Source organism: Carettochelys insculpta, chromosome 11 (assembly GCF_033958435.1).
Source record: "Carettochelys insculpta isolate YL-2023 chromosome 11, ASM3395843v1, whole genome shotgun sequence".
Taxonomy (NCBI): domain Eukaryota; kingdom Metazoa; phylum Chordata; order Testudines; family Carettochelyidae; genus Carettochelys; species Carettochelys insculpta.
The window spans coordinates 26,008,832-26,033,046 of record NC_134147.1 but is presented as its reverse complement, the minus strand read 5'-3'; the positions used below and the strand labels follow the sequence as shown (position 1 = coordinate 26,033,046).

Sequence of the window (24,215 nt, the reverse complement as noted above, 5' to 3'; positions counted from 1 at the left end):
CTGGCACAGCAGACAGCTGGGAGCTCCATCTCAGAATCTGAAGGACCAGGATATTTAAGTACAAAGCTCCACACATCATTGTAACACTCCTGCAGCCCCCACCAGGCCCACGTTGCCTCTGCACTGCCTTTGCAATGTGGCTGTATTGTGGAGATGCCGGCCCTTTGATTTCCTTGGCCCTGTTTGATGTTCAGCACTGGGGAGGATTTAAAGATTGAAATTTCTCCCTTTTCTCTGTCTCTCAAAGGTGACCGTCTGCTGTAACCCTGAAAATTCCAGTGGAAGCTTCCCTCACCAACGCCAGTGCTGGAGCTCTGGAGATAAGATTCAAACAGAGCCGAGCAAGATGGGGGTGAAGGGAGGGAGGGAGCAAAGGCTCCCAAGCAATCACCCAGGAGCTAATCTCCTGCAAATGACTTCAGGGCTTGTTTTTCCTTTTACAGCCGACTCCTTCCATTCCATGTGGCAGTGAGGCAGGAAATCTCACCCCCGTTCTCCATGTGAATCTTCCACTGTGACTCTGTCTGACTCAGTAGCAGAAGAGGTGGTGCTGGGGGTAATGGAGGAGCCACTGCCATCCACACAGTATGAACAGAGGTTCACATAGGCTGGTATAGGCCAGTAAACCATTCTGGCTCCATCTGGTACCAATAGGGTGCTTGTTACCTGCTTAGGTCTCTGGGTGAGGAGCAACACCACCTAACCAAGAGGCCGCCATGCAGGTGTTGTGTAGGTGTGGTCTCCTCCCTCTGCCGCATGCTTGCAATCCCAGACAAGTGCGGTGACGAGAAGCTGTCCAAACTGGATGACTGGGGGTCCCAGCGTGAGATGAATTTGGGGCCTGGTGAACAGGTACGTCTGCATTGTGAAGCCCACATCTATCAGAGAAATCAAGGACTGACTAGGCCCTGGAGCATAAACTCTGCTTTGACAGCTAGAGAGGGTCTCTGCTGGCAGAAGGGGGTGGGTGGGAAGCCTCCCCTACCGCTGCCTGCCTGTGCAGGAGAGCCACCTTCAACCTGCAGGACCATCAGTCTAGTTTGGAAATCCAGCGTTCAGGACTCGGAGGCAGGGCTGGATTCAGAAGGGGCTTTAAGGTGCTACAGGCCAGAGCCCCAAACTAAGCAGAGTCCCTTAGCCTGGGGCTGCAGCCGCCAAAGGCCGTATGGTCCAGGCCAGCCGTCCGTAGCTCAGAGGGTGGCTCCACACACTGTCATCTGCCCCCCAAACTGGAGCTGTGTCACTGTGAGCACCAGGCAGCTCTGTCTCTGCGCTGCCCTCTCCTACAGACTCTGCCTCCACAGCCCCCATTGGCTGGGAACCAGAGCCAATACGAACTGGGGAGGGGCAGCGAGGAGCCACCTCTGCCCCACACCAAATGGAAACTCCCCCAGGTAAGTGTCCTGCACCCAGACTCCCACCCCGACCCTGCATCCCCACCCCAATCTACCACCCTGAGCCCACGCCCACACACCGAACCTCCTGGCCCCTGCCTGGAGCATCTTCCTGTACCCAAGTGCCTCACACCCCAGCCCTACCTCCTGACTGAGCGCTCCCCCTCTCTCCCACACCCTGAACGGCTCCTTTTGGCCCACCCTGGAGCCTAGGGGCGCCCACAAAATCTAATTGTTGGGGGCCCCCGGAAGAGTTCAGCCAGCCCCGGCTGGAAGGGATGGCCATAGGCCATGAAACATCCAGAGCGGTGCGAATGCCAGCTCCTCCTCTCCTCTGGAGCAAACTGAGCCCCACCCACTCTACAGCTCTTGAGTCTTTTCACATCAAACCCTAAAAGCTGCACTCACTGTTGTCCTGTGTGGAAAAGGCAGATCCCCGAGACCTTTCGTGACAACTGCCACTTGTCCCATACGTTGTCCCTACAGCGGCAGCGGGGCCTCTTCTGGGATACGTAGCTTGCCAACAGGCCACCTTCTCCACCCACTCTTTGGAGCACCACAAACAGCCTGCCTGCTTCTGAGCTTACAGACACCTGTGGTATATACTGGGTCCCCTCCTCCAACACAGCACTGTGGTAGAACACACAATGGGAAGCATGCTTCCCGGGGAGAGCACGATTACACCCTGCTGCCTCACTTGACAACCCCTCCCCTTACGCATCCTTCCTGGCCTTTAACTGTTCCCAGCTGACAGGCTGATTGCACTCATTAGCTCACCAGCATGCTGCCTAATTAAGGCACTGAGCACCCAGTTGCAGGCTCTCCCCACCCCCTACAATTAAATCCATTCCAGAAGGAGAGTAGCTAGTACTTAGGGGACATCTACACTGCTACCACCAGCCTGCAGCTGAGTCTCAGAGCTTGGGGCACATAACTCCAGCTCCTAGGGCTTGCGCTCTAGCAGGTAGGCATTCCTGCCCATGGACCTGGGACCAGGGGATCCCCTATCGTCACACAATGGCCTTGTGTCATCTTAGTGCTGCAGAGCAGGGCTGACACTGAGACTGGCAAACTCATTTCGCTTGTGACATCTGGGTTATTTCGCAGCATAGCAGTAGCTTGGGTTCTAGTTCCCAGCACTCCATCACAGGCACAGGGGGATGCATGGTGCTAGGCAGTAGCAAAACGTTACCTGGGGAGGTTTACAGGTCCTAGAAATGAAGGTCTCTAAAGAAAGAGCAGCTCTTTGGCCCTTTCAGCTCTGCTTCCTCACAGAGCTCCCCAGGCAGGTGGCTGTTCTATCTCCTATAGCAGTGCTTCTCAACCTTCTCTATAAAGTTCCCCTTTTCAAAAAAAAAAAAAAAAAGTACCCCCCAGACTTCTCTGGTATTGTACCACCAGTTGAGAAACATGGTCCTAAAGTAATCTGAGATCTTAAAATATTTGCATTCAACCCTTCCAGATTACTGCACCTTTTTCAGGAGTCATTTGTTTTGCATATTATCAAGTTACACCTCACTTGAAAGCTACTTGCAAAAACATGTAAAAGTATCCCAGAAGACCTCTACTGACAGCTTGCTGACTTTCTACCATCTTACTATCAAATAAATGAACTGGAATAGAAATATTGTACTCACGTGTCAGTGCCAGGCAGATGGAGCAGTAGAAACAAGTCATTGTCTGAATGGACTTTCGGACTGTACTGACTTTACTAGTCATGTTATGTAGCTTGTTGTAGCAATAGTCAAATACTGAGGTGAATTGGTGTACCCACTGGCAGAACGCAGTGTTCCCTCAAGGGTACTTGTGCCACAGGTTGAGAAACACTACCCTGTAGCAACCTTGTCAGCAGAGGCTGGTGGCCCAGCATGATGGACTCTCTTCCCATGTGAGAGTGAGGTTGCTAGGACCTTACACTGCAGCCAGGGCTGGGAAAGGGGAAGGGATTTAAGACCCTGCACTGCACCCATTGCCTCCTCTGTCCTTGTCCATTTTCTTTTCCAGGATCTGGGAGCTTGGTCCCATCCCAGCGGGCCCCTTCCCTGTGTCCAGTGGGTGTTCAGTGCTGGGGGGCCAAACGCCTGACCAATAGCTTTTCTTAGGGCATGGCTGACATGGGTCTGAGCTCTGGATCAGACAGGAGACCGACAGGCAGCACATCCTCTGAGCAGTGAGAGGGCAACATGCTGAACTGGAGGCAGGGGCTGGGGGGAGATTATGCACTTGGTTGTGGCCTCCTTTGTCCTGAGGCTGCAAAGCACAATGAGCGCCCATCTAGAGAAGCCGTTGGATGAAGGAAATAAGCTCTCCACCCCCATTTGGATGCTGCTTAGGCTAGACTTGGGATTTGCCTCTCACCTTCGCTGGCCTGCAGCTGAGCCCCGAACTGCTGCCTCCAGACATGGGAAGGAAGAGGCAACAAAAGTTACTGCCGCCACATCCATGCTGCTAATGAGAAAGAGTCCAGGGAGGGAGCAAGGAGGAGCTCCTGCCCGCACCCCTAGTCTGCTGCCCGACGGACCAGGAAAAAGCTTTCCCCTGCCCTTTTTCTACACCTGATCCCCCCCAGATCTCTGCACACACACACACTGCCACTGCCTCTTACATGATGCGCACCTCCTTCCGGAGCAGTGATCTCTCTCCTGTGCCTGAGGGCGGGCGGGCAAGATGAAGCATCTATGCAGCATTGGATAGCAGAACGGTCAACACCTCATCAATACCTCAGACTGAGCCACCCCCTGGGTCCCAGAAGCTGTGATGAAACAGAGAATTCCCCCCATGCTGCAGCTGTGGCCCAGCACCTGCTCTTGCTTTTCTGCTCAGCATCTCAGTCCCAGTGTGATGTGCCCCACGTGTTCCCAGAGCTACGGACCTCAGAGCTGAGCTAGTTGGGCAGCCGGGCTTGGGCTCAGCTCAGCTCTTCCCCCTTCTCTGGAGCCTGGGAGACAAAGGGTCTCTATGCTGGGCACCCTGTGGGGAATCAGCCCTTCTCACTCAAGTGCCAGGAGGGCCATTCCGAGGGGCTCATCCCACAAATGGATCGGGCCTGGGACCAGCGTCCGGGAGCAGCCCCCATTTCCCCTGTACTCACAGAACGGGCTTGTGCCATGTGAGTGCTGCAGACTAGCCTGATGCTGAGACTGACAAACCCATTTCGCTTCTGACAAGAAGCAACACCCGAATCCAGAGCATGGACGGCACTTCTCAAGCACAGCGCTGCCATGGGGATTCCACTGGGCCTGGACAATGCAGTCCCTGCTTGCGCCAGCATGAAGATCTTGTACCACATTGCCCCACCCCTGCTTTACAGCAAGGGGCTGCTAGTCCAAGCACCCCCATCACACCACATGGACAGCCCTGCCCTGCCTGGAGCTCAGGCCTTTGCCTGGCCTCCCTGCCTGGGCCACACTGAGGGGAAGCAGATGGCTGGGGACTGACCCACCAAACAAAACAAAGAAAGCCCAAGCCCACCTGGAGGCCCTCGTGCCCCTGGGAGCTGCTTAATCCCAGGCTCCTCAGCCGTTCTGATTAAATCCAGGCCCTGGTGAATGGATGGAGAGCCAGATATTGGTGAATATTCATGTCCTACAGTGCGGGGGAGTCCTGGAAACTTGCCTACAGGGAGGAGACCGTCCAGCCCCAGGGCACAAGCAGTTTGGGAGCAGGGATCACTGGGGAGGAGATGCTACATTTGCATGTAACTGAGGTGTGCAATAGCCCTATACGCAGCCAGAGAGGCACGCAGGCACTCCCCGAGTTACCAACCGCTCCCCAGGCGGTGGTGAGAGAGGGCCGGAGGCCTGCAGCCAGACCCACCCTCCTTCTGCCCTCCCACTTCCCCTGGGGGTTCAGCACAGCCCCTATCCCCACCCCACACGTCTCCCCCTCCCATGGGCTCTGCGTGAGCTCTGGCAGACCCCCCATCTCCAGCCAGCAGTCTCCCCCTCCTCCCACCTCCCCGCGGGCTCAGCACCAGCTCAGCCAGCCTCCACCCCCCTGCCCCACAGGCTCCACACCCGGCCCCTGCTCCCCAGGAGGCAGTGAGTGGGGCAAACACGAACCAGAGGAGCGGGGGCAGCGGTGCAGCCAGAAAGCAGCAGTGCTTTGAACTGCTGCATCTCTCCAGCGCTCGGCTGCGTGGCTGCCCCCTCTCCTCTGGCATGGCCTTGCACCGCTTGCCCCCCCGATCAACGGGGGCTGGGCACAGAGACTGCGAGGAGGGGGATGAGGGCTCCCACAGGCACGTGTGGGGGCAATGGCTGCCTGAGGCAGTGGTGAACCTGCAGGGGGATGGGGCCTTCCTAAGCTGGTGGTGAGGAAGGTGGCTGAGAGCCAGCACAGAGCCCGTGGGGTCGGGGGGAAGGGAAGGCAGGGCTGGATAAAAAGGGGGCTTTGGGGGCTGCAGCCCAGGTCACTAGGCTAAGGGGGGCCCTGCAAAAAGATCTCTGGGCCACCAGAAGTGCCAATCTTTTTTGCAGGGTCCCCTTAGCCCAGGCACCTGAGCTGCAGCTGCTAAAGCCCCTGTCTTCTGGCCCTGCTTGGCGGGGAGGGGACACAGCTCTGTGCTCTGCTTTTCCCCTGACCCCCCAGCATGGAGCTGCAAGAGCCAGGAAACAGGCTTCCTTACCTGCAGGCTCAGCTGCTGCAGCTCCCTGTGGCAAGAATCAGGGAGAATGGGAGCTGCAGAAGGAGGGGTGCCTGCCAGCAAGTGCAGGGCAGGATGGAAAACCACCCCCGCTCCCAAAGTAGAGCTGCCCAGGTAAGCACCCCACCCCCAACCCTCTGCCCCAGCCCTGAGCCCCTCTCACATGTCAAACCCCAGGGGCCCAGCCTGTAGCTCCCTCCTGCACTCCAAATGCCTCATCCTCAGCCCCACTCCGGAGCCCTCACCTCCTCCCACATACAGCCCTCTCCCTGCCTTAAGCCCCAGCACCTTCCTGCAATCTGAACCCCTTACGTTTGGCCCCACCCTGGAGCCTACAGGGTCCCAAAAATCTGATAGCCCTGGGCACTCTTCTACTTCAGCCCTGCCCCCGGGGTCTCTCCAGAATTCTGCTCCAGAATCTCCACCTACCCCCTCATCTTCCTCTAATTAAACCTGCCTTCCCTCAAGCACCAGCCACCATTCAGTATTAAACTGAAAACTTATTTCTTAGTCAGTTTTATTGTTTGCTGCTTTGTTTAATTACTAGTGTGGCAACAGTATTCTTGTCTAGTATTTTTCATTGCAAATATACGGTACTTCAGCCACACTAGGGATTAAACAGGCTTTTGAGGGGTTGCTGGGAACATAACCACCATTTTAAGCATCATTTCTATGGGAAAATGCCTTCCAAGTTCTCAACAAGCAACTTACAAATGACCCTTTGCAACACAACCCACAGGTAAATTGTGGGCTTCTTGTGTAGCGAGAGAGCTGGAGGGAACAGCTCGGAGTTCTCCGGTATTCTCACAGAACAGCAGCCCTGGGTAGGCCAGTATGTCTCCATGCCCTGGCTGTTTGCAGGGCTGTAGCTGTGTTGGCCCCAGGGTATTAGAGACAAGGTGGATGAAGTAAAGTTATTTTTACTGACCTAAGAAAAAGAGACACTTTCCGAGCAGAGCTCTGTGTCGCTCTCATTCTCGTCCCTTCCACCCACCAAAGCAGGTCCAATATAAGACATTGCCTCACCCAGCTTGTCTCTCTCACTTCCCCAGGTGGGACGCTGCTCAGCCATCCACTCCACCCATCTCTATGGCTGGAGAGGCCTTGATTGTCAGCTCCTCACTTCCTCTTCCAAGCTGCACCACTGCCTGTCTCTGTCACACACCCCCACCTCCCTCACTCTCCTCAGGCAGGTGGGGAGGACAAGATCTCGTGGCGGGGAGGAGAGGAATCAGGCCGGGTTCTTTTCCATTCATTCACCAGCCCGACCTCATGTCAGTCCCTGAGGTACTCAGTGCTGCATTATGAAGGCCTGTCCCATGCTAACCCTGCCAGTGAAGAGAGGCTGTGAAGTTTCAGAGGCTGCTCTTGAGTTAATGGCTAGAGAACCGCCAATAAAATTGCAGCTGTGTTCTGTAAAACATCTCTGAAGGGGAAAAGGGGAGGAGCCGCATGGCCAGAATTGCCAAAGCAGCATAACATCACCTCCTCTTCAGTCACACAGCCATGGGGCTGCCTGCCTTGGGGCTCACTCAGTTTCTCTCTCCCCCCGCCCGCACATACACACTTGGTCAGTGCCCCGGCGCAGAGAGCATTAGTGTGTGGGATGTCCCTCTCCTCCAAAGGACACTTCCATACCAGTAGGTTGGCTCCATTGATGATTGGCCCCATGGACAACAGCTTGCCTCTCTTTTGGCAAATAAATGGCCTTCCTGGATGGTCCTTACACCCCTGCCCCGCTAAAGTTACCATATATGAAACTTTCAAAAGAAGAGAACACCCTTCAGCAGGAGTGTGTCTGTATCAGTATCTATCAGCTCACACTGTATTAATGTACCGTGTATACTATAACACATTAATACAAGGGGGTTGGGGTAGATACGGATACAACTTCCTCTCAAGGCTGTCCTTGTTTTTGAAAGTTCAAATACGGTAACCCTCGTCAGGGCAAGAAAGATACAACGTTCAGTCCCTGGCCACAACCACAAGTCAAGTTCATTTGCTCTCCTTTGCAATGCTGGTAGCTGCACGAGCTTCTAATTACTCCTCACTGACATGCCTCAGAACTGCCTTGCTCGAGCTCTTTGCTGTCTGCTGGTAAGGCTGATCATTGCCAGTGCTAATGGGAACATGGGGACTGTGAAGATTTAGGATGGGTGAAGATGAATTACGCATCTATAAAAACCCAGTGACTGAGCAATGGAAATCTCAGCAAGTCAGTTTGAACCATGCACCCATGAAAATACTCCATTGTGGCATGGCACAGGGACTACGGGGACAGGTTTGCTCCTGCATTTACTTAACATGCAGGTGAGAACTGTTCAGAAATTAGTTTCCTTATGTCCCTGCCTGTTCTTTATTCCATCTTTGCTGACCAATGGAGCCTGTGCCTACAGAGGACAAAAACAAGTTGTAGAGACCAAAGCCAGAGTCCCAAGACACTGCTTTCCAACAGCACCAGATGTCAGCAACTGGACTGAGATTAGTGGTACCCCAGCCCCTGGAAGAAAAGTGGGTGTATAAGGTCCACATGGCCATTCTTATCACAGGGCCCCTGAGCCTTTGCAGTTATACACAGTTTTTTCATGGTTCTTTATTGTTCTGGGTCTAAACTCTTGTCAATATATCTGCATAACCCCCATCATCAGTAATGGGAGTCAGGCATGCCTACGAATAGCAGAATGTATTGGTTGGTTGGTTCTTTCCTATTATCCTTTACATGTTGAGTTCTTCTCCCTAAACACATCCAGTAATCACTTATTACTCTTATGGGTGTCCTGGCTCTTGATTCATATTAGACACATGAGCTTAGGATAAACGACTGTCAGGAAGGGGAACTCAGGTTGGCAATGAATGTCACTGAGGAAAATGAGGAGAAACTAGCAAAAATGGTGCAGGTGCTAAATGAGGAAGGGAAGCGATACGGACTGATTATGACCATCAATAAAATAAAAACAATGGTATTTGGAGATAAAGAAATAGGAAGGAAGATCAGTGTAGAGTGTATTGAACTAGAGAAAGTAGAGAAGTTCACGTATCTGGGGAGCAACATAAAATAGGATTTAGACTGTAAGAAGGAAATGACTAGAATAGCGAAAGCAAGAGCAAGTTTGAAGGCGATGGACAAGATCTGGAAAAGCAAAGCAATTAGCTTAGGAACGAAGCTGAGCATCTTGCAAATGTGTGTATTCAGCAGCATGTTGCATGGATGTGAGACATGGGTGATAAGATTCAAAGAGAAGAATATTGGCTTTCGAGAGGAGTTGTTATAGAAAGATCCTGAGAATAGGATGGATGCAGGAGGTCACCAATGGGGAATTATGTAGGAAGATACAGACGAAAGAGAACCTGCTGCAGCAGATTATACAACAGAAGTTACAGCTGTTCGAGCGTACCTGCAGGATGAACAACAAACAAAAAAATCAAGACCCTGGTCATAATGGACAGTTTGAATAGGAGAGGCAGACCCCACAGAGAATGGGCAGATGATATAGCAGATAGGTGCGGAGCTGGTTTACAGAAACTAAGCCACTGCACACTTGACAGGGAAAGATGGAAGGAAATAGTGACGGAGGCATCAGACACCAAGAGGTGCTGAGCCCATGGCTGATGATGATGAGGATGATGATGATGATGCTCTGCTGTTCTAGGTAAGGTATTAACACGGAGCCAGTTACCCAAGGTCAGATCCTCAGCTGGTACAAATTCACGCAGCTCCACTGAATTCAATGAAGCGATGATAATTTACAACAGCCAAGAATCCAGCGCTCTATATCTCAGCACTATATTCTTAAAGGTGTGGGTAAGGGAAAGCCAGTGGACCTAGCAGAAAGCTAACCACCAATCACACACAGAGCTCTGACCCCAGTGTGAATGTCACTACACACTGAATTATGACACAACTGCATGTTCTTGTGACACATGCTGCCTGAGGAAGCAGCCATCAGAGACTTGTCCTGTATGCTTGGAGCCCATCTCCCAAATACAGGGAACAATTTCAACTCAGGATAGCCCAGTTTAAGGCTAATGTCCCATTTGTCCACTTCTCCCTAATGATGGCTTAATGGCTCTTTTATCGGTGCCCAGCACCAAGGCAATCAGAAATAGTGAGGGATGCTGAGATCTGGCTGCTGTTTTGCCTAGCACAGGGGAGGCCAACCAGTTACAGAATAAGAGCCAAAATAGCTGTGGATAGAGTACAAAGAGCCACATATAATATATTTATTTTTATCTATGTATAGACAGAAATAAATATATAATACATGGCTCAATACCTCTCCCCCACCCCAGAGCCAGGCACCCTCAGCCTCCCTCTCCCCTGGAGCCAGGCACCTCCAGCCCCCACTCTAACCCAATCCTCCATCTGTCCCTCAGAGCTAGGCATCCCCAGCCCCCTACTATAACTCAATCCCCCATCTCTCCCCTAGAGCCAGGCACCTCTACCTCCTCCCTGACTCTAACCCAATGCCTGAGACTCACCGAAGCCACTGTCAATGTGTCTCCCTCCAAGCACTATGGTGCATGCAGAGAGCAGCGGTAAGGACTCCCCGTGCGCGACTCTGAGCAGGAGCTGCATTTCGTTGCTCAAAGAACCACACGTGGCTCAAGAGTCACAGGTTGGCCACCCCTGGCCTAGCACTTCAACAGCCAGGACCCATAAGCCCAAGCTACAGAGAAATTAATGCCCCACAGAAACAAATCCCCCCGACTACCACCTTTTGCCTATGTCCTCTGGCACCTTTGTCTTTTAGGAGCTCCGCAGGCTCTGACGTTTCTTTCCCCATCTCACACCCTAATCCAGTTTGTAGTATCACAATCAGTTGCCTTGGAGGTGATTGTGCCATAACAAATAAAGACTCACAACATTCACAAGTGGCAAGAGAGATGCCTGTATTAGAAAGGTTTTTTTTCGTGAAAAACGTCTTCAGGAGTAAGTGCATGAAAGGAAAGAGAGACTAAGAATTGCTTCTGAGGTAAATGTTGTTCTCTGTTTTTCCAGGAGGCACCAACAGCTCTTTCAAGTTTCTGGAGGAATAGTGAGGTCTCGTGAATCTGGTCACCACGTAACTTGTGCAGTGTATTATCACTAATTTAATTACAAGGCCTCTTGCTCTGGCAGCTTTAAATATGGAGATTAAAACAGAACATCCAGGGACAACACCAAACTGTTACTTAACACCTCACCTAAATAAGAAAGTGTTGTGCCAGGCCCTAAAGGTTACTAGCCTCGGGTGTCCAGAAGACCTACAAAGAGAGCAGATTCCAAAAGCGGGCCCTCTCCAGAGGAAAATCTGGCAATGGGAATGGAAGGCAAAGTCAGCCCTGTGGCAACTTCAATAAAGGGAGCTGACTCAGAATGTTTCCACAAATGGACCCCATTTGATCTTAAATGCCACGATGAGGTATACAGTAAAGCAGCACCTTAGATAACTGCTTTCCAGACCTTTCAGGATCATCACCAACACCTTGAACTTCACCGAGAAGCAAAGAGGAATCTGATTCATTGACCTGAGCCCACAATGCGATCTGCTCATTGTGAGTTTCCCAGACACTGAGGTGGACAGCTGCACAATGAACCAGATGATGTTACAGGGTGGACTTGAGAGGTAGCCCTAAACAGAGCACATTACAGTAGTGTAGTCTGGAGTAACGAAGGTGTGGCTGACAGCTGCAAGTTTGGGGGCTCCTGGGTTGGGGATTTAACGTATTAAAGTATTAACCCGGTCAGTATTCAAGATGAGCCACTAGAACGGTCTGGGAAGGGCAGCAGGACGACTCTGGACCACAAACCATCCTGGGAAGAGCTGGGCATGCACTCTCCCCCCTGCCCGGATGGGGTTTTGTGCATTGAGACCCACTGAGAAAGATTTCAAGCACTGAGGAGACAAAGTTTCATGCAAAACACTGGCTGCCATGGAATCCTTAGCTATCATGCAGGGGGCTTGGGTCTTCTCGCTTCACAGGACAAAGTCTCATGCAGCGGTAACTACCATAGGACTTGCCATACCAGGTCAGACCAATGGCTCAGCTGATCAGTGGGACTGACAGCCTCACAGGGCCCCTGGGCAAAGTGAGTGAGACTGCTCTGCACTCCTGGAAGGGGCAGGGTTGCAGGTGGAAGGGGCAGGGCTGGGGCTAGGCAGCCTTCATTCTCCCCACCAGAGCGCGTTAGGCACCGCCCCCGCCCTCAGTGCTGCCAATGTACGGCGTGTGGTGCTCCAGCAACAATGTAAAGGGCTTGGGGCTCTGGCCACTACTGCAGTAGTAGCAGTGGTGGCTGGAAGCCACGGGCCCTTTTGTAACACTAGGCCTGACAGCAATTGCCACCTTTGCCTCACACCCCTCGACCCCATTGATGAGACTGAATCTAATCCTGGCTCAACAGCGTCAGAGTCTTAAAACAAAGATGCAATAACTCCGAAGTGATGGCCACTGGCTCGGTAGGTAGCTGGACAGAGTGTAGGTCTGACATAGGAATTTTCACAGGGACGATGGGGGAACCCAGGCAGAAGCACCTACGCACCCTCAGGAAACTCCTGTGCATTTCCCCTTGAGACCTGCCATTCCAACTCAAACACCTTTTTCCTCTTAGCAAAAGAATTCTATTGGTCTTGCTTCCTATCAGTGGTTTTTGTTGTTTCCATCCCCGTGGAATCATACTGCTTTACTACTATCAAAGTATTCTCTTCCTCCTCACATCCTGTTAACCCAACCAATGACAGGGTCGCAGTAGACAACAAATACAGCTGGCAGCCAAACAAAGACAGAGACTGAATGGGCACTTAGACTTCAATTTAGTGCTAGATTCTGTTTCATATATTCATATATTCAGTTTAGTGGTAGTGTCTATTCGTGAATTTAGTGCTACATTCTGTTCTTCCTTCAAGTCTGTAGCCCTCCAGCACTTTACCAACCAGACCAAAAACCTACACAGAGTAATGAAGGCAACTCTCATACTTGCTCTGTTATAATAATAGCTCTGGGTATCTTACCAATGGGCTTTTATCACAGTGAATGTTCGGAAATGAACATACTCATGTTACCGAAGGAAGTTCATTTGTGCAGTGGCTTTAAGAGGGCACTGAATATAAATGAACAGTGTAATCAAATTTTAATTTCAGTCCATTTTAATCTGCAAAATGCCCCTGGCCCTTTCTTCAGATGTGACCATAATTTTGGGTTGATGCTGGCTGCAAGTGGTAGGCCTTCCGTAACATATTTAAAAAGCACCCAGCGCATGGAGACTGCTCAGTAAATAACAGAATAATAAAAATGCAGGGGCTACAGGAAGGTGGTACTCTTACGAAGCAGAATCAAAACCTAATCACCTCAAGCACCCACAGAAGCCAACACAAGACTCATTTTCCATTCTGTTCTCTTCCTGCAAAACTGGGCTTTCCTTCCTTATCCTTTTCTCCATCATAAGCTTAGCTTTTTCTAGCCTCACTTCCACTGGAAAATGATGCTATGGTAATTTCAAGAGCCTTGTTTTTCTAAGGCAATTTAGTTCATGGCCTTGGAATGTGATTTTCTCCTGCCTTTGTGCAGGGTTAAGTATGTTAGGAGGCAGAGCCTGCATAAACACACTGGCAGAAGCAAGAAAGGTCAGCCCAGCTTTCCCCAGCTCCAGTGATCAGCCTGTGCAAGCGTGTGTCTGAATATGATATTACCCTGCCCTGCAGTTACAATTAACCCCTAAAGAACTTCAATCTAGTGAGGCGCTGTAGCTGAATACACTGGACTGGACTGAACATATCACCATTTAAAAGCCCATATGTCATCCACTGGAAGAAACAGGGCCTTATTTGCCCAGCTCACTCACTAAACAAATTACGGGAGGGATTAGATGGAAGCTGAGAATCTGTGGAAAGTCATGAATAATGAATGTAACCTCCCTAGACACAGCTACCTAACTTAACCTATGTCTCTGATACCCTCCAAATGGACAAGGGACCGGGACACACGAGAGCTACATTCAAATCTCTGCTATAGGTTTCCTGTGTGACCTTTGAGGGAAGTCACTTATTTCATCTGTACTTCTGAGTCACATCTGTATGGTGGGCATAATAATACTTCTCTACATCATGGGGGAGGTTAGTATGGAGATGTGTTAATATATGGCACACACACCATACAAGAACCTACACAGACAGATTAGGGATACATTTTAACCCTCTTCTCCAAGAATGTGCACACAATTTTTTTACACCCTGTGTCTCTCCATGCAATAACATGGACCCCAAAAATGAATTCAAAATGGTAGAAGCTACTTTTGAAAATTTAGCATAAAAATGTGCAGTTATCATATCCCACAACCAGAACATTGAACTGGGAACTATTTTTGGAAGGCTGGGGAGAACAAAGGAGTTGAAGACAACATCATTGGAAATAAGATATTTTTAAGGGGCCAACTTTGAGCCCTGCACTCAATCCGTCACCTCCTGAATCAGCAAAAGCTGAGAGCACAGTGGCAAGAATACACTCAGGTCTGGAAGGATGGGACTGGCTCATCCCCTTAGCTAAGAAGGGCTCAAAGCAAAGTAGAGATTGCATATTCAGCCCTAGGTCAGCAGCCTCTGGGAAGCACTCTGCTCAGCCACCAGGGAAAGCAGTGTGCTTCCCAAGCCAGCAACCTGTGCAGCACATCACAGACATCTGCATTTAGAAAGAGCAACTCATACTTAAATACCACATCTGGAACTTTTTGTGGGGGAACCACTCTGTGCATAGCATAGGCAATCAGCTCATAGACTGGGGGACACTCTCTTAATCCAGTTAAAGCTATAACTGATTTTCTAGCTAAATAAGTATCAGAAGGGTGGCTGAGTCAGTCTGTATCGTCAAAAACAAGAAGTCCTGTGGCACCTTATAGACTAATAGATATTTTCAAGCATAAGCTTTTGTGAGCAAAGACCATGCATGTATCTGATGAAGCGGGTCTTTGCCCATGAAAGCTTATGCTCCAAATTATCTATTAGTCTATAAGGTGCCACAGGACTTCTTGTTGTAGCTAAATAACAACACTTTGCTCTTACACAACATTGTCACCCTTACATTCCAAACACATTCCAAAATATTCCAGTTGCATGGATACTACAATAACCACCTTTTTTCATATTTTAAGTAAAATAATGGCCCAGATGCTGAAAACTCAGCTCCACAAGACATACATTGAAGTCTCCAGCCTGGAACTACCTGACCATCTTTAGGAAATGTTACATTATACCCATCATCCAAAGAGTTTAAATATCTTACCTGTGACTGTCACCAGCATGGAGGCCATCAGGGGACGATTGTTGTCCAGCTTTCGGCTCAGTCTCAGTTCCCCACTTGACTGGTTTACAATCAACAAGTGCAGCTCATTGCCCCGTTCAAAAGTGTAGAAGAGTCTGTCAGACACGTCTGGGTCATAGGCTGGGATCTTCCCTATGACCCCAGAAGGGAAGGTGTTGGACTTGTTGGAAACGTAGTTGTTGAAGAGGATTTGGAAGTTCTTGAGGACAGGGCTATTGTCATTCTGGTCAATGAGCTTGATGTGGACTGTGGCCCTGCTGACCAGAGGGGCAGATGTAGCCTGGACCACGATCACATACTCAGGTTTTGTCTCGTAATCCAGGTCAATCAAGGCAGTGAGCTCCCCAGAAAATATGTCCAGTTGGAAGATCTCGGGGATGTTGCCTTCCACAATCTGATACATGATCTGGGCATTAGGTCCCTCATCTGGGTCAATGGCTGTAATCTGTGCCACCACAGAGCCCACAATGCTGTTCTCCTTCACCAAAACCTCAAACTCTTCAGCTGGGAAAACAGGGGCATTGTCATTCACATCCTGAACAGCGATTTGAATGTTGACTGGGGTCTTTTGCGGGGGGACCCCTCTGTCCACAGCATAGGCAGTCAGCTCATAGACTGGCACACTCTCTCGGTCGAGCCTGACGACGGTGCGGATAATCCCAGAGGTGGGCTCTATGGTAAAGTCCCCATCTCCATCCTCCCCCTTCTGGAAGGTGTACTGCACTCGCCCATTGGCGTGGGCATCACGGTCCGTGGCAGAGATCTGGAGCACACTGGTGAACGGAGGGGCATCCTCCGATATAATGCCTTGGTAGTGACCGCTGACAAACTGAGGGGCATTGTCATTTACGTCATTCACCATGATCTCTACATAAGTGGTGTCTGCTTTCTGAGGGATCCCATTATCTTTGGCAGTGATGGCCAAGGTGTAGGTGACCTGGTCTTCATAGTCCAGCTCTGCCTGCAAGGTGATGGCCCCAGAATCTGCATCAATACGAAACTGAGGAATATTGTCCTCGAGGTAATATGTGATCCTTGCATTTTCCCCCACATCATCATCAGTGGCACTGATCACCACCACGGTGCTGCCCACAGGACGGTCCTCATTGACATTCACTGAGTAGTGGGCACTCTGGAACACAGGCCTATGGGTATTGGCATCAGTGATGTTGATATGAATGTGACAGTTGTCATGCAAGGTTCGGTCAGAGGCAGTCACTGTCAACACATAGCGCCTTTCTTGCTTGTAGTCCAATGGTAGAGAGAGAGTGATCAGCCCCACTCCTCCCTGGCTACTGATAGAGAAACGGTTCCGGGTGTTCCCCCCAGTTATCTGGTAGCTGATGGCACTGTTCACATCCCTGTCAATTGCCGTGACACTGAGAACACTGGTCCCCACTGCAGCATCTTCATTTAGTCGTATGAAGTACTCTTTTTGAGTGAATTCAGGTCGATTGTCATTCACATCCATGACAGTGATGGTGACACTAGCAGAGGCAGATAAGGATGGAGAGCCATGGTCCCGAGCCTCTACCCCAAAAAAATAGTGCTCTACTGATTCACGGTCCAAAGGGCCACTCACTGTGATCCACCCAGTGGCACTGTTCACCACAAAGGGGGTGTCAGCTGAGATCCCAGTTAGTTTATATTCCAGACGTGAGTTCTCCCCGTAATCTGCATCCACTGCCTGGATGTGGATCACTGAATGGCCAAGGGGGGCATTTTCCAGGACGGAGATTTGAAAAGGGGTGCTGACAAAGATTGGGGCATGATCATTAATGTCCACCACTTGGATGCTGGCCATGCCCGTGTTGTTAGACAAAGGAGGGCGCCCTGCATCCTGAGCGCGTATCCTCAGGGCATATTCACGTTCCACTTCAAAATCCAAAGGCGCCACCACTTGTATTTCCCCCGTCACACTGTCAATGGAGAACTGGCCCCTGCTGTTCCCACTGATGATGTTATAATGGACTAAAGCATTATTGTCTTTGTCCATATCAGTGGCAGTAACTCGCAAGATTTCCGTATGGGGTCTTATATCCTCTCTCACCTGGACAATGTAACGCTTTTCACTGAATTGAGGAACATTGTCATTCTCATCCAGAACAGAGATATAGACTTTAACCGTGGCAGATCTGGGTCCAGGTTCCTTACCCTGGTCATTCGCCTCCACCACTAAAGAGTATTTCTCCATTTTCTCTCTGTCCACCTGCCCACTGGTGGTGATCAGACCTGACCTGGGATCTATCTCAAAGACAGAGTGGGCCGCTTGTTCATTCACAAATCGGTACCTGATGTTTGCGTTGGGTAGGGAGTCCACATCAGTGGCCCTCAGCTGTAAGATAGGGTAGCCTTCTTCTACATTTTCCCTGATAGTCTCTCTGTACTCACCCTGCTCAAAAACAGGGTCATGGTCATTTTGGTCAGCAACAGTGACAGCAACCATGGTGGTGGCAGACAGGCGGGGGACCCCCTGGTCCACAGCAGTAACCCGGAAATAGTGCAGGTCCATAGTCTCTCTGTCCAAAGCTTTGGTGGTGGTGATGAGACCACTCTTGGGGTCAATGCTAAACAGTTCCATGGATCTGCTATTCATCAGGGCATCCATGGAGTAGACCAGCTTCCCAGCCTCCCCGGAATCGGGGTCTTGTGCCGCCATGGTTATCACAGGAGTCCCTGGAGGCTGGTTTTCAGCCACCTGAACCTGGTAATTATACTGGGGGAAGTGGGGGTGGCGGTTGGCCCCCCGGCCAGCCCTTGCTAGCGGTAGGACTGCACTGGCTCGCCTCCGCCTTTGCTGGGCAGGCGGGTCAGGGGACAGATCAAACTGCATAGCTGGACTCGGCTGTACCGGCAGGTGAGCAGGGGGACCCAGGGCCGACGGGCTCCCAAAGGCCGCGGCAAAGCAACGAGTTTGTAAACAGCCGTCGCTGGACGGGCGCGGGTGAAGCAGCAGGCAGGGCTCCGGCTCTCGGGGCGGCGGGCTGGGACCGCGGGCTGGAGCAAGTCCGAGCTCCGCTCTGGGAGCTGTCCCGGGCCCTGGTGGTGCTGAAACCGCCCCGGCCCGCTCCCCGGCCTCCCTCTGCTCTCCAGGGTCCGTCTCGGAGCGCACCCGCCCCGGGCTGGCCCCGCGGCACTCACCTGCCCGCCGCCAGGACTGCAGCCCCGCACACGGCGGGGGGCAGGTCGCTAGGCTCAGCCACTCCCGGGGGCTCGGCGGCCGGAGCTGCAGCCTGGCGAGCCAGCCGCACTCGCAGGCCGGCGGGCAGCGCTCCAGGAGCCGGGGCCGGGGCTTGGCCCCGGGGGCGCGGGACTCGCTGGCTGCTGGCGGCCGGCGATCGGAGCAGTTGCAGGCGCCGGGACAGGACACTCGCAGCACGCGCAGCCTCTGGCCCTGCACCGAGCTCGGGGCCCCGCGGGGGCGCGGTCCCGGTCCCGGTCCCGGTCCCGCACAGCCGCAGCAGGCGCCGTCCCTCGGGCCGCCCGCTTTGTCCAGGGCGCCGGTACCAGCGGCCCGGCCCGGCCGCTCCCCGCTCGCCTCCTCCCCGGGGCTCCGCGGGGGCGTGCTGCCGCCTTTCCCGCTAGTCCTGCGCCCGGCGTTCGGCGCGCTGCGGGGCTCCCGGGCCGGGCCCGGCGGCTCCGGGGGCAGCGCCGGGGCGTTTATAATCCACAGGCCGGGGGGCCCGGCGACCCGCTGCTGCCGCTGCCCCTGCACTGGCGCTGCTGCTGCTGCTGCTGTGGCCGGGCGCCGAGTCCTCTTCTTGCCCCACAGCGGGGGCCCCGAGCCGGCCCTGGCCCGCCGCCGCTCTCCCGGCAGAGCGCCCCGCTGCACCGGGCAGCCGCCGCCGCCGCGACCCCCCCTGCCCGGGGCCAAGCCCCCACCGCCCGGGCCGCCGCCGCGCAGCGCCCCCAGGACCAAGCCCCGCCAGCGGCCCCCCGCGCACGGCAGCCCCCTGCCCGGCCCCTCCTGCTCCCGGCCCCCGCCTGGGCCCCGCTCCCCGCGGCGGGCGCAGCCCCCGGGCCCCGCGGCTCCCCGCTCCGCCCGGCCGAGGGGGAACAAAGGGAGAAGGAGCAGCAGCAGCAGCAGCAGCCGCCCCCGGCGCCTCGGTCCCGGCAGCGGCGACAGCGGCTCAGCCATGTTCCCCCCGGCCGCCTCCCCGCCCCCGGGCGCCCGGCCCCCGCGCTCCCTCGGCCCCGCTCCGCCTCTGGCTCTGCCCCCCGCCGCCGCGCCACCATCTACAGGCGGCGGCTGCCTTCCGCGCGGGCCGGGCTGCTCCGCGGCAGCGGCGGCGGCATCGCCTCCTCCCGCAGCCCCAACATGGCTCCCGGCTGCCCCGATGGTCCGCTCCGCCCTCCCGCTCCCCCCTCCGCCGCCCCGCAGTGGTAGCGCCCGCCCGGCGCAGGCTGCCGCCGCCATCTTCACTGTGGGCAGCGGGCGGGGCGGGCGGAGCTGGCCAGGGTGCTGGAGAGCGGGGCGGGGATGCTGGGAGGGGGTTGCGTGCGCTGGGGGGGGGGTGGGACGGGACAGAGATAGGTGCGGGGGGGAAGAGGGCTGCGGGGGCAGAGGGCAGGTGGACACAGGGACCAGCTCTAGGGAAGCTGAGTGGGGAGGATGGGGAGCGCTGGGCAGAGTACGCTAGAGGGGGTGCGTTGGGAAGGATGTGTTGGGACACAGGGAAGCAAGGCAGGGCGCTGCTGGCTCCCGTAGGGACGGGAAGGGTGCAGGACTAGAGAGGATGAAAGTCCTGGCCTCTGTTGCTTCTTGCCTACTCCCCCTTTGTCTCACTGTATCTCCCTTCCTCCTCTGACCCTGCCTCTATCCTCCAGCAGTAGCTGATAGGACATAAGGGCTAAGAGATCCACAGTCTGCAGCCTCCTCTCCCATATCCATACCTCATGGAATGGGAAGGAACGTCAGGAGGTCATAGAGTGCAGGCCGCGGCCCCTCGCCACAGGAGCGAGCACCATTCCAGACTTTGTTTATTTAAAAAAAATCTGTTTTGGGACAAACATAAAAAGGCCCCTGCAGGATTGAACTCAGAAGCCAAGGGTTACAAGGCCAACGCCTCAAACCACAGCACTATCCGTCACTGACAGACTAGCCCTCACAGGAGGATGGCCAGGTGACTCAACATATTAATCCACTTGCAGCCTTCATCTCTACTCCCACACAGCATGGCACATCTTCCCCAAAATAATCTGTCCGATTCATTTTTGAGATAAGTCATCTTCTGGCATCTTCCTTTATAAACTAAAACACACATCCAAGAAATAGCTGGTACAGAACATTCATAATGGGTGATGAGAAATGAAACAGTATTTTGTCACTGTTTCCTGCCTGATCTGTCCAGCTCTTTTGCCTCTTTCCTGAAAGCACCAACCAGAATAAATACTCCAATATAATTTGCACAGTGAATTGCATAGCTAAGGGGTAGGTGGAAAAGAGAAGAGGTAGTGCACACAAGCTATGATCCGCATCTTTTTTTTTTTTAAATTAAATTTACCTTTCTAAATTGTGCAGGAAAACTTTACAGAAGAGATCATAGGAATGCTGTTTCCATGGCCATTGGGAGATGAACTGGATGATGCAATTCATCTGACTAGTTCTAGCTTCTATGAGATGTCTGTGGTCACTCCCTCAACTCCAGCCTAAAGACTCAGACCTGACAATACACAAAAGATAAGTGATTAGGTAACACAGAGGTTCTCAAACTTCTTTGTAATAGGTCCCCATTCTAACAACAAAAAATTACTTCACAACCCCAGGAGGGAGGACTAAAGCCTGAGCCCACTTTAGCCCCATAGCCTCCCCTGGGGGACCAAAGCCTGAGCCTCACCATTTTGGGCAGGAGGGCCAAAGCTGAAGTTCTAGGGCTTCAGTACCAGGCAGGGGCCTGCAAGCTGAACCCCACTACCCAGGGCTGAAGGTTTTGGGCTTTGGATCTAGACAATGGCCCTTGGGCTTTAGCATTAGGTCCCAACATGTCTAAGCCAGCTCTGGCAACCCCATTCGTGAGCGGGGTGGGAGGGTGCACAATCCACACTAGGGTCCTAGCCCATAGTTTGAGAATCACTGAAACAGTACATCTCTACAGCCTATTATGAGCACTGAATGTCACATAACCAGTTTTTAAAATCTGCATTCAATTCTATAGTCCCAGTTAAAACCATGATTCCTCCCATCACCATATGGTTGCCTTGAAATTCTTACTTCCTTTGATCATTAGATGACAATGTGTTTCCTGCAGGCCTGAGAGGAAAACCAGAAACTAGGGCTGAAACAACAGAGATCCAAGAACATTGAGAGAAAAGCAAATGACCAGAATTCCATTTAAATTAATGGATGACACAAGCCATGATAGCAAATACATTATCTTTCGCCCACTTCCTCACCCTTTGCCCATGAGTCACTCTCACTTAATTACCAGATCCAATAACGCTTTTATGAGGAGGCTAATTTATGTATTACAGCAAGCTCTGGGATCAGTTTCATCAGATACTTCCTGGAAACAGCCTGTCAGAGAAATTACAGAGCACAGCCTTCTTTCACTTTCAATTCTAATATAGACTTTTATTATTCTTTTATTGCTTGTTCTTTCTGTTAACATATTTATAGTTTTACCACACAAGAAACATAAAGAGAAGGCATTAAAAACAAAACTGAATTCTATAAAATAGGTTGTCCCTAATGGCAAGTCCTCACCCTAGCTCTGTGCCCATGTAAATAGAGAAATCACCTGGGAAATTAGACAACAGAAATGACATGGAAACAAAGTTAGATTAGACCTCCTGTTGGCCATTCTCCTTTCATCGTCTATCTTACTCACCCTGTGATTTCAAGCTCCCAGACATACGGATTGCCAAGCCACATGAGATGTGTGGCTCTGATAGTAGCCAATCTCAGATCCTTCACTGGAAAATGCAAGAAACCTCACAGTGAGCTGTGTACATTTCCCCTGTTGGCACCTACTTATTTCTAATCGTAAAGCAGTTGGGTTTCGCTTTGAGGCAGGAGAGTCTCTGACTTGCCCATTGTTTTAAAAATTCTAGCAATGGTAACTGGGGATGCTCCTATTATTTATCTAAAGCTCTAGTCCTTTTTAGAGGCCTGCACAGGAATTTAAATTCGAAGCAGAGGACTGAGAGCCAGAAACTCTAGAGCTCCTATTCACACAGTGACAGCAATCTCCTCCTTGAACCTGGGTCATTAAATATTTACTTGCTTGTTTCCCCATTGCAAAATGGGAACAAACAGCATTGACTTACCTTGCGCACTGGGGCAATGTGAGGCAGTTTGAGTGACCAGATGTCCTGATATTAGGCGCTTTGTCTTGATGTGCAACTATACCTATCACTTCCCCCCTCCAGTCCCCTCAAAAAAGTGCCCTGATTTTCACACTTGCTATCTGTCCTGCATCCACATAATCAGTGCATATTTGTAAAGAGCTGAGCATTGCTATTACAGAGACTTATTAATTCAAACCGCCTTAAGAGATTTAAAACTTTTCATATGTTCTCCTCCCAGGCTGTTCTGTGCCAGTGCAGCAGAGGACATGCCCACTATCATCATTTAAAGACCTGACTGTGGGCACCCCAAGGGTTAATATTCCATTGCCATTTCCAGCTATGGCTTTGAATGGTACAGCCCTGACCACCCCTAGCCCTGGGATGTGGATGGCACAGGCCAATACTCCATTGGCTAGTAGGAGACTGCTGCAGAGATTTAACAGAAGCTGGACTAGGAAGAGAATTCAAATCAGAGCCTCATTGTCCCCATGATCACAATGGAGAGACCACCCTCTCCACTCACACCAACACCGAGCACTGGTCATTGGATCAGCTGGCTTCTGCCTTGGAGGTTCAGATTTGGAGCTTACCTTTCTCCTCTCAATGTGTAGAGTTGGAAAATGCAGATACTCTCGTGCCTTTCATTTCAAATCACATTTCCCCATGCTCTGCGCCATTGCCACTTTCCACTCGCAGAAGAGGAGACAGGATTAATGTTTAAATATTTGACAGTTTACAGCAGTAACTATTGACACAAGACCCAGAGGCCCCAGAACACAGAAGAGGATCTAAGTAATAATTATTTACTCAGTGGACATAACATTTAATGGGTCCAGGCCTATTTAATCTAATGTGTAGCCATTACTCTAAGTTTCTGTATTTAAATAAGGGACTGATCTTGCCTACTTGCAAAATCCAATTATGCAACACAGATAGACATGGCCTTGCACAGCCCAGTTAATTACTACTGTGGAAATTTAACACCTGTTTAAATATGGTGGCAGAGAGAAGCTGTTGGAGCTCACCTCATTTGAAAGGTTCCTTTAGCTCTCCCACCTGAAAGAATTTGATGCGTTAGAAATCATTCTTTGGAATGTGACTCATTGTTTTCTGTACTCCCCTACTGACCTGTCTGCATCCATCTATTGTTCCATAACACTTTAACAGGCCTCCTGAGCACCCCACCATCGTCAGGTCACTCTGAAGTGCCCTGTTACCTTCTCAGGGTCCATTTATTGATTCCTTATATAACAGCCCTCCAGGCCCCAAATTTATTTCACTCACTCTGTCCCCTCAGGTAGAGAGTCCCGGCCCTTCTCCCAGGGACTAGATCACAGTTAAGTCCTTCTGACTTTACCTGGCTCAGTTTGATAGCCCAAGAACATGTATAGACCACACATTTTCAGGTAACATTATTGTGGTCCCTGCATAGGCATTGTAATATCAGCAAGCACTCAGAACATATAGGTTGGGCATTACTCACTGGATACCATCCACGTCAGATTGCATTTTTCTGCTGACAAAAGAAATGAACAAGCAGGAAGACAAAGAGGGCTCTGATCTAGCTTTACAAATGAATAGAACTTGTTAAATGT

The 24,215-nt window shown here is 51.7% G+C and overlaps 1 protein-coding gene across 1 annotated transcript in view; it reads right to left on the bottom strand.

Annotated features, from left to right (window-relative positions):
- CELSR3 (cadherin EGF LAG seven-pass G-type receptor 3) overlaps positions 1-18,007 on the bottom strand; it is a 74,979-nt gene extending 56,972 nt beyond the window's left edge. The window contains 1 exon segment of the mRNA XM_075004885.1: positions 15,295-18,007. Coding sequence (XP_074860986.1) covers positions 15,295-17,992 — 2,698 coding nt within the window. The 5' untranslated portion in view covers positions 17,993-18,007.
- Positions 18,008-24,215: the final 6,208 nt, after the last annotated feature.